The following is a 10,952-nucleotide window of genomic DNA, read 5'->3' on the forward strand; positions in this document are numbered from 1 at the left end:
TATATTTCCTCATGTCTTCTTAGGTGGACCCTTTCATCATATGATATATGAACACTATGATGCAGCCATGCAGGTGAATAACATTGTTATTTATAAAATTCATTCGTTTCTTAATACCTCTTCATAGTTCATACAACATACCCACACACACACACAACAGCATACCCACTGAAATTCCACAAGTGAGGTCTGGAAAGGATAGAGTATATGCAAACATTATCACTACCTCGTGGGAGGTAGCGAGGCTTTTTCTGAAAGACCCTCGGCTCAAGTTACAAAAGAGAAGGAAATGGTGGAGAAAATATAGCAACTAGAAAGGGAACAATGCAAAGTCTACATGGAAAAAGAACTAATAAAATAATGAGATAATCGAAACACAATAACAAGAACTACAATACTATGGCTAGTACGACAACAAACACCTACTTCGAAAAGCATGAAAATACTCCTACCGACTATCTTTCTACCCTAATACGCGCCTCGACACCCACATCATGCACAACTATATATACTTGCTGGTTATTGTGCTTTCTGATTTCTGAAATACAATATCAAAACATATATAACTCCTATAATTCCTTGTCATTTCTGATCAATTTGTATCATTACACTCAATGCAATTATCCTCTAGTGCATACGTAACGGTCCACTATATTGCCCTCATAAAAAATTAATACATACATACCATCCCACTGTTCACCCTGACCTACTATTTAATTTTGCATGTGTCATTAAACTTTATTATCAATATACGTACATTTAATATTCTATCCCCCAACCACACATCATAATATGCTATATTACTAATTACGTAAACATATAGTTACAAGTTCGGCTTATAAATCAAGGACGGAGTCAGATGACAAAATTAGCTCATAAAATCATGATCCACTCATTTCCCAAGTTTGGTCGGGTTACTAACCAGTCAATTTCAGTTCAACTCATTTCAATCCATCAAAATTGGATTGATATATAATCCGAATTGACTTATGAGAAGTCTTATCAATTAATTTTCAAAAAGACATTTTAAAACTTTTTTATATGTTATAAATTATAATATAAGAACAATAACATAAACATACACCTTAACTTATCATATTTACACAAATCTCCACCCTTATTAAGTAATTACAAAAAACTCAATTAATTATTTATTTTCGTTGGATGTATCGAGAGCTAATTATGTATCTCGATAGATCCAAAATCGAAAAATATGTATCGGAAGCTACTTATGTATCTTTACAAAGGAAAAAATGTATCTTCTTTGGATGTATCGGGAGCTAACTATGTATCTCGACAGACCTAAAATCAAAATTTTCATTAATTATGAAAAATGTCAAGATTTTCTGTAATTAAGCTCCAAACTGTCGGAATTTATGATGTTTGCACTATAATATAACTGTTATAGTGAATAAAAACAGTTTTATGAGATGCCAAAAATTATAAAAGAACAAATAAAATAATTTAAACTTGGTAAAACTTTGATAGTTTGGGCTGTGACTCGCGTTTAAGTCCAGGTTATTCTAGCCCAAGTAACTTTTGAGCGGGTCAACAATCCGCTCATTTATTAATTCAACTATTTTGATTCATCCAAACTCAACCTATTCATTCGTTTGACACCTCTAATCGAAACTAGAGGAGTGGAAGGGGTTTCATCCTAACCCTTTGCAGTAAATATTTTAGATATATATATATAGTAAATGGTGAATCTTTTGATAAAATTTCTGATGATATGTCAACTCTAGTTCCTGTGATATCATTCTTATGTTTCTCGATTCATTGATTTTATTACTATATATTATATCATTATGACATCACCATAAAGTTTATACTATAATAGTTTGTGATGAAACATATCAACAACCTCTAAAAGTTAAAATTAATTAATTATAATGCATTTTAATTTTTATAATATAAGTAAGAACCCATTGCGTAGTACTTATTTCGAAAGAGATCATGATTAATTAGAGGACAAAAACATAAATTTTAATGTCCCATCTTGTGGGATGTATTAGCCATAAAGTTATTAAATATTATACATAAATAGAGGGGCCTCATTATTATATTGTTTCACCAAATCTGCAAAAACCAATTTATTATAAAGCCTGTATTACGTACTCAATTTTTATTATATGGTCACAAACTTGCAAATATTAAACATAGTATAATAAAGTTTTACGCGTCGGTACAATTAATAACCAACCAATCCCTCATCTTTTTCAAATCACAATTAATAACATATAATACAAATAGAGTAAAAACTTACACGCACCCGGTGTATACATCAAATTAATGTTCTTTACCATGGTTATGTAATTAAGTTAAGTAAAATACATATTGATTAATCATGATTAAGTAACATAAATTTTAAATTCAACCACATAGCATGCGTGTATTGACTTGATGTACACACTTTATTTAGAGAGAATTTACAAGAGTACACGTCACCTTCTAAATATAAATATCAAGTTCTTGAAGTTGGAGAATAATTGTAGTATTAGAGATTCTCATAAACAATAGAGTATTATCATTAAGCATTTGATTAAAAGATCTTGAACAATATCTTTTTTTATTCTTCATATTTTTTTACACTTTTTATTTGTAGAGGAGGATTCAAGTTTTAACTCGATAAATTTTATATTTTAGGACAGTTAGAGTTTGAGATATTGATTATATTTACTCATATCAAGTAAAACTTTGAGCTGAATATTAAACGTGTACGCATGCATGCACTGACGTGGAGCCCTTGGCTTCATGCAAACTAAACAAAATTATAAAACAAAATAACAAATGAATTACACACACATATATATATACTTATTTGTTACTCCATCCGTTTCATAATAAATGAATTGTTGGATTTTGACACACATATTAAGGAAAAACATTAAAGACATAAATTTAACACAACTTTCCATTTTTACCCCCCAAAAAAGAAAAAGTTGACCTTGTAATACTTTTTCAAAAGTTAATTTGTTGTCAAATCATAAGGGCAAATTTGAAAAAAAAATTTAATGATTCACTTATTTTGAAACACCAATAAATACCCCAACAATTCACTTATTTCGAAACAGAGGGAGTATAACATATACAACGAAGGTGTACGAACAGTGGCAGAGCTATCTTTGCTCCCGGGGGTTTATCCAAACTCTCTTCAATAAAAAATTATACTGTTTTTATACTATTTTTACATGATTAAAAATATTTTTTATGCATATATATAGTAGATGTTGAACTCCCTTCATCTCATTCGTATATATATTTCTGAACCCCTTTAATAAAATTCTGATTCCGCCATTGTGTACGAAGTGTATAATAAAGTTGGATGTTAAAACTTAAAAGAGAGAAGAGCACTGCTGCTAAAACATTGTCTAAATCAGTGTATATAGTTACTCACATATACACTGATTTATTGTGTCTAAAGAGAAAAGTAACCAAAACCATAAATTTATTGTGGAAATAATTGAATTTCTAGTTCTACTTTTTTGTTATGATAAAATATAGTGAAACATTTTAAACTTTAGTAAGGGATAAGAATTTGTTATTTTGCCAAAATTGGTAGTAGTATTTGTGAGGGTAGTGAGCATGACATTGAGAATTGGATAATAACCCCTCTGTCACATTTCACATGACATCATTTGATTGACACAATATATATTTAAGAAAAAATCGAATACTTTTTTAAATTTACTGTCTAAAATAATTTTATATTTCATTAGAAATAAAATAAGAATAGGTGTGTATCGAATTCTTTAAAAATAATACATTGAAAGTGAAAAGTTTGTACAACTTAAGAAACATAACATTCATTCTTGGATGGACTAAAAAAAATAGAATATCATATATCTATAATCTATATTTATCTCTAAATATATTAAAAGTGTTAAGTGCCTTAGAAATGTTGTTTGAATTTTTTGTCCTTCATTAAAGTCTTTGCTTCGGACAGAATCGTTTTTCACTACTTTTTTAATATTTAAAGTTAAAAATTAATTAAATATATTTATGGTAAAATCTTTCCTTATTAAAAGTGATCTAATAACCACTAATATTTTTTCATTAGTTTAAAAATTCTAAATCAACTAAATTTGATTTGCAAGAAGAATTGAAAATTTTGGAAACAAATATAAAAGCGTTAGAATAAGAAAAATTTAAGAAGTGACAAATTTTTAAAAATTTTACGTATGTAATAAGAATGTAATAAATGATTTTGTAAAGATTTGACTTTAAAAATAAGGAAAGATTTTAAATATAAAAAAAATAATCGTACCGCAAATATGGTTCAAATTGATACGTCTCTCTTAACATCTGACAGCAAGGGAAAGAGGTACTATACTGCAAACGTAAAAGTGTTAATCGATCAACCACTTAAAACTTCTGGTGATGAAACATATTTGTGCCTACACTAAAATATATGTTTATGTTTGCATTACTATATTATAGATGTAAAAAAATTTTAAAAAATGAGTTAAACTTTTTATTTTTACTAAAAATTAATGTAATAAATAAAATTATTTAATTTTAAATTATCAAATCTTACACGTGCAAGGCACGTGGGTTAAATTAATAAGATAAAGAGGGTGAGACTAATAATAAATGTCAATGTACTTTTGCAATATAAAGTATGTTAGTTGAGACGTGAGATATCCCCACGATGGCGCATAAGGACTATTTATGATTCTTAAATAAACTAGATGGAATGCTCCGTGCTCGCACCATTCCAATATTATGAATTTTTATTTTATTTTACTTGCTTTTTATATATTAAAAATAATTATTTAATTTTTAAATTAAGAAAAATTTATTATATTACTTTTACCCTTACTATCTAATAGTTATTAAAGTAACAATAGTCAAATTTAAAATTTCAGGGCATTTTTAATAAAGTAGATTTAGTAAAATATATTCCATTATTAAAGTTCTTTAAGCGTGTGTCTCAAAAATCAAATAGAATGAAACACATGAAATTATATATTTTTGTTAAAATAACAAATATTTGAAGAAAAATATACAGTTTAATTTTAGTTCAATAAATTCTTAGTTTATTGATGTTCTAATTTAATTATAAACTCTCAATCATCAGAGGAGTATAGTAAGGAGAAGATGTTTCGACCATTGATTCTCTCCCAAATATAAAAAGTCAATTAGTTATTTTTTCATTAATTTTATATGATATATTTTTTCAATTTTAAGAAAGTTATTATTTATATTTAAAAATAATTATATTCAAAAAAAATTATTTTACTAAGATCTTGTATGTTAAACAGGGGTGGATCTAGAGGCCCGGCTGGGGGTTTCGGGAAACCCAGTAACTTTCGTGTGGATTGAGTATTTATACAGAAAAATCTAGTAAATATATAAGAATTATAAGTTGGGAACCCATAAGCAAAGAATATTATTAGTCTAGTGAAGTAGAGAGACTTGTAAAATTTTATGGACCTCATGATTGAGGGTTCAAATCCCCTTAGTATCTATATTTTTATCTAACACGGTTATGGAACCCATAAACTTTAAATCCTAATCCGCTTCTAATGCTAAAATCTATAGTTATATACTACAACAACAATATACCTTGTGTATGCAATTATGAGCTCAAATATGTTAATACATAACTTTTTAAAAATAAATAAATAAATTATCTAATATATATATGCAAAAGTAAAAAAATTGTATGTCAATATTTAGTCAAATTAAATCATACAAATGAAATAAGTATATTATTAATCAAAGCACATCAAATAAATCTAAATTAAAAAAAAACATGTATTTTTTGTGCTCGTGCTGTTTCTTTTTATAACGTCGTCTTTCTTTTATAACGTCATAAGTCTGTACCTTTTTAGTGTTGATAAATTATATTAATATCTACTTGATAGATTTTCTTTTGATATAATAATAAATTATGTTTATTTTCGCGAAGTAAAATCTTATTAGGAGTTTATGCCTATTTAATAAATATTTTTTCAATTTTTTTTACCTTGATACATGTTGATTTGACACGGATCTTAAAAAATATTTATTAAAAATTTATTTTACTAAATTAGTTTTATGAGTATGTTTTGAAAATCTAAATTTGACATTTAGCATTTGATATAGTAACTTAATAACAAGGTTTAATATTAGAAGAAAATAAATTTTTTTCTTATCTTACTAAAATAAATAAGTAAAAAGAAAATTTTATTTTTAATATAAAAGATAAATTAACACTAAATATTGACATTTATTACTTTTAAAATTTAATTATGATTAATATAATTATCATTTGTTTTAAAATACCTAATTTTATTAAATTTAGAAAAGTTATTTAAACATACAGAAAAAACTGAAACAGAAAATATTTTTTTTTTAGTCTCATAAAAGGAAAACATAAATGAGTATTTGCACTGCTCCCATAAAAAAAGAATATGCATTTAAAAACGATTTGATTTTTCAAAAAAAAAATATTAATGTTTGGGATCATGGGATTCCCCATGTGAAATATTACATCACTTGAGAAGGAAATACAATTGGTATTTAGAGAAAGTTGTTTGATTGTTTTGTTATTAGACATTTACGTTCATTTATTTTTAAGCTATTGCACAATCCAATAATGCACAAAACCTTTTTGAATTGACAATAATGTCCTTAATATTTTTTATTTTTTTTACAACCACAAGTGTTGAAAGTGGCTTTTCTACTCTAGAGAAATAAATATACATCTTTCTTCTTTGGTGGACCTTAATGTATCACCCAAATACCCAACATGTATATTGATGAAAGGGGAACGTGTAGATAAGGATAAGGGGCGGATCGGAGCTAGAGAGACACAAGGGGTAATTCAATTTTCATTTGCATTTTTCCTTGAGAAATTATTTCTTTATATAACTGTGCTCAATTTCCTATGTGAATATTTCAACAAAATTTTTTTCTTAGTTCGATAAAAAATCTGCATGAATCGAATCTTATGAGGAACATATTGAGAGAAAATTGAATTTAGTTAGGCAATGTATAATTAATAAACGATTGTTCAAAAATTATATTATATATATATACATATAAGGACAATATATGATTAATTTGTTGAATAAGAGGCGGCGGCCAAATTAGCTCGTCAAAACATAATCAGCCTAACATAAATGTTTAAATTGAGAAATTTTTTCAAAATATTTTCTGATAGACTTTTTTTTAAAAAGAATTGATATGTTATATATAACCAATGCGATAATAAAGATAAAAAAATAGTCTTATTAGGTACTTAAAAATTATAAAAGAATAAATAAAATAATTAAACGAGTTCGGTTATAACTTGCATTTTAGTCCGTTTAAGTCTAAATTTAACTTTTGAAAGCGTCAATATATAATTCATTCATTTATTAACTCAATTCATTTTAACCCGTTTAAATTAAATCCAATCCATCCATTTGACCCAGCTACTTTCATCCCTAGTTTGCCAAGTGGAGAATTTGGCAGTTGAGTAGTCTTATTTTCTCCATTTATTTTCATTCCAACTAAACTCTATTGTCAATTGTCATACAAACTTAATATTTCTTCATTTGTTGCTTATATATATATACCCTCTTCCAACCAAACCTTTCCACATCTACCATCTCTCATTTCCCCCAAAAAAGACACACAAATAACTACTTTTTCTTTTTTTTCTCTAATTGGTGTTGTTACAAAATGGGAAAGTCCAAATGTAGTGATAAAGAGGGATTAAAAAAAGGGCCATGGACTGCTGAAGAAGATCAAAAGCTTTTGTCTTTCATTGACAAACATGGCTGTGGTAGCTGGCGTGCTTTGCCTGCTAAAGCTGGTAATTTATGCGTCCTTTCTGTCTAGGTTCATGTGACACACTTTTCTTTTTCTAATAAGAAAATGATATCGTTCTATATTTAGAAATAGTTTCATGTTAAACTTCTTATTTTATTTTTAAATACAACAACAACATATTCAGTATTGTCCCACCAAATGGCCGGAGTCTGAAGAAGGGGTAAGTGTACGCAGTCTATACCATTATGTCAGATGTGAGATGGAGAGCCTGTTTCCGATAGACCCCGGCTCAAGGTAAAACAATGTAGAAAGAAATAGTAAAAGGACAAGATACAATAGAAAGTACCATACCCAACAATATCATAGACAAGATTCACCAAGTAGTACAACAAAGGATACAACATTCTGAAACAATACTAGTACTATAGCTACTAACATGAATAACCAAGGCCTTTTATTTTTAAATAGATGATTTATAATCAAGTAAATATTTATGACTTATTAACTTCAAATATCTTTCTTAATTGTGTGCTATTATATATTTTAACATTTGCTAGCATGATTTTAATCTTTTTTATTTTTTATAGGTCTGCAAAGATGTGGAAAGAGTTGTAGACTAAGATGGATAAATTATCTAAGGCCTGATATTAAGAGAGGAAAATTCAGTTTACAAGAAGAAAGAACCATCATTCACCTTCATGCTCTTCTTGGAAATAGGTATTTATTACTCCTTCCATTCGTTTTTCACGTGTGATTATTGCAACGTTAAATTGATTATATTTGTTCCTCTCTTTGTCATCGATCAGATGGTCAGCAATAGCAACTTACTTACCAAGTAGAACAGACAACGAGATAAAGAACTATTGGAACTCACGTTTGAAGAAGAGATTAACTAAAATGGGAATTGATCCAATGACTCACAAACCGAAAATCACAAACAACCTTAATGGTGTAGCCTCATCAAAATATGTTGCAACTCTTAGTCACATGGCTGAATGGGAAAGTGCAAGACTAGAAGCAGAAGCTAGACTTGTTCGTAAATCAAAAGACTATGAAATCCTCTTCAATAACAACAATTACAACATTAACCGTAGTACAATTTCCCAACAATTACCTTATTATCAACTCCCTTGTCTAGACATATTAAAAGCATGGCAAATGTCTAGCACAAAATTACCAACAATAAATGACATTAGTGCCATTCTTCTTAATAATTCGAGGAACAACAACCTCGAATCATCGATACCCTCAACGTTACATTCCTCTGAGACTTTATTCGTGAACAATAATGTACCTACTACTACTACTACTACTGCAAATGTTCGTGATGATCATCAAATTCCTCCTAATTTATCTACAATCGAGTCGTGTTTTGAAGATGATCAACTCCAAACAGATCTTCCAAGTTTCATGCAGGAGTTTTCGGGGCTATTTCCAGAATATTATACACAAAATTCAACAAATATACAAGTGGATAATTTGATGGGATGCTGTTCTGGAGATTTTGAAGATAACAAGTTAATTAATTGGAACAATTTCCCTAATTATTTGGTTAATTCACCTATTGGTTCTCCAGTATTCTGAGTGTTCAACTAGCTAGCTAGGGCATGGTGCTAAAATTAGTTGTATTAAATTGTACTTCTTTGAGTTTAATTAGTTTTTGTTTTATGACTATGGAATTCAGATATGTATTTGTATTATCCAGTGTGGAAATTAGTTTATGAAATGATTTATTCTCATGGTCAGATTACTAAATTTTCGAGCTGAGTATGTGCATATATTATTTAAGTTGCTTCTTTATATATATATATATATATATATATATATATATATATGGAGACAAATAATTTTTTGTCATGTTATACATAATGTATGTAAGTATTTGACTTTAAAATATATAGGATGTGTTTAAAACTGAATCATATTATAGTGGTGTAAGTATAATTACCCTTAAATCATTATTTAATAATGTAGAATACAAAAGAAAGATATGTATATCAATGTGCATGAGGACATTTGTTTGACCTTATTGAGGTTATTGAACTGCGAAGCCCAACAAAATTAAGTCCACAAATTAAGTGCTGGAAAGTTATGAATATATATATCGTTCGGCCAACTAGTTTATCAATATGATCGATATATACAAAACATATATACACATTTATACACTTTGTATATATTTTATAAACTATTTGATCGAAGTATTTAGAACCGTAAATATCCCTGTAATAATTATACTTCATGTGACTCATTTTATGTGAAAGTATTTTGGTTTGGGTAGTTATATGTTTTTTATTTGATCAGATCTTTTTCATACTTTATTTTAATATTTCAAATATTAACTATGTTTGACTTGTAGTATATTTTAATATGATTTTAAAAGAGTAGCATCTATACCTGAATTTGGAATTAAAATTTTTTCTTAAGAGCAAGGGATTCAGTGTATCTGTTTCTTATAGTTCTAATTATTACTCTTCCACTCATTTTTATTTATCCATTTTTTATTAACATAAGATTAAGAAATAGTAAATGATCAGATAACTTTATCATATTAATCTTTAAATATAATAAAGTTAATACTTTAAAAAATATATTAGATAATGAATCATATTTAATGTTAAAAGAGTAAAATAGATAAAAATATATAAATTATCCACTAATTTTATAAATTGAGCTAATATTATTAAGCGTACCAAAATTAAAAAATAGAGAAATAAAAATTGACGGAGGAAGTACTTAAAGTTGGCAACACTTACAGGCCTATATATCTGTAGGTTATTGCATCACCTTGAAGTTAGTATAAGTATATACTCTATCCGTTTCGTATTAATTGGTCTTTTTTCAATAAATATTTATTTTAATTTAATTATTTCTTTTATAAAATTATAAGAGAATATTATTACGTTATTCCGATACTATCCCTATCATTAATATCTAAATAAAGTGTATAAACTTAAATTTATATTTTCAAAACATAATTAATTAGACTAATTTGATAAAATATACCTCTAATAAAAAATTTCTATACTACTAATAATAGCTACTACTATGTCACAAACAATCATGCAAATTATTAAGTTCTAACATCAATCATTATAGTGTAAAGTATATGAGAGGAGGAAATGAAATACAATAAATATATCTGAATCAATATCAGATGGCCAGTCCTGGAAAAAGAAAAGAGAAGGAAAACAGCATGCACCATCCAC

At 27.4% G+C, this 10,952-nt stretch overlaps 1 protein-coding gene across 1 annotated transcript; it reads left to right on the plus strand.

The window, feature by feature from the left end:
• The first annotated feature begins 7,443 nt into the window (after positions 1-7,443).
• LOC107847202 (transcription factor MYB106-like) lies at positions 7,444-9,442 on the plus strand. Its single transcript, XM_016691418.2, has 3 exons — positions 7,444-7,786; positions 8,331-8,460; positions 8,550-9,442. Exons 1-3 carry the CDS (start codon positions 7,654-7,656, stop codon positions 9,325-9,327), a joined length of 1,041 nt encoding a protein of 346 aa, XP_016546904.2. The 5' UTR covers positions 7,444-7,653; the 3' UTR covers positions 9,328-9,442.
• The last annotated feature ends 1,510 nt before the right edge of the window (positions 9,443-10,952 follow it).

Source organism: Capsicum annuum, chromosome 11 (assembly GCF_002878395.1).
Source record: "Capsicum annuum cultivar UCD-10X-F1 chromosome 11, UCD10Xv1.1, whole genome shotgun sequence".
Lineage (NCBI taxonomy): Eukaryota > Viridiplantae > Streptophyta > Magnoliopsida > Solanales > Solanaceae > Capsicum > Capsicum annuum.

Coding starts and splice junctions, on each gene's coding strand:
- LOC107847202 (XM_016691418.2), top strand. CDS start 7,654: ATGGGAAAGTCCAAATGTAGTGATAAAGAGGGATTAAAAAAAGGGCCA. Junction 7,787..8,330: donor TGCTTTGCCTGCTAAAGCTG/GTAATTTATGCG, acceptor TATTTTTTATAG/GTCTGCAAAGATGTGGAAAG. Junction 8,461..8,549: donor CATGCTCTTCTTGGAAATAG/GTATTTATTACT, acceptor GTCATCGATCAG/ATGGTCAGCAATAGCAACTT.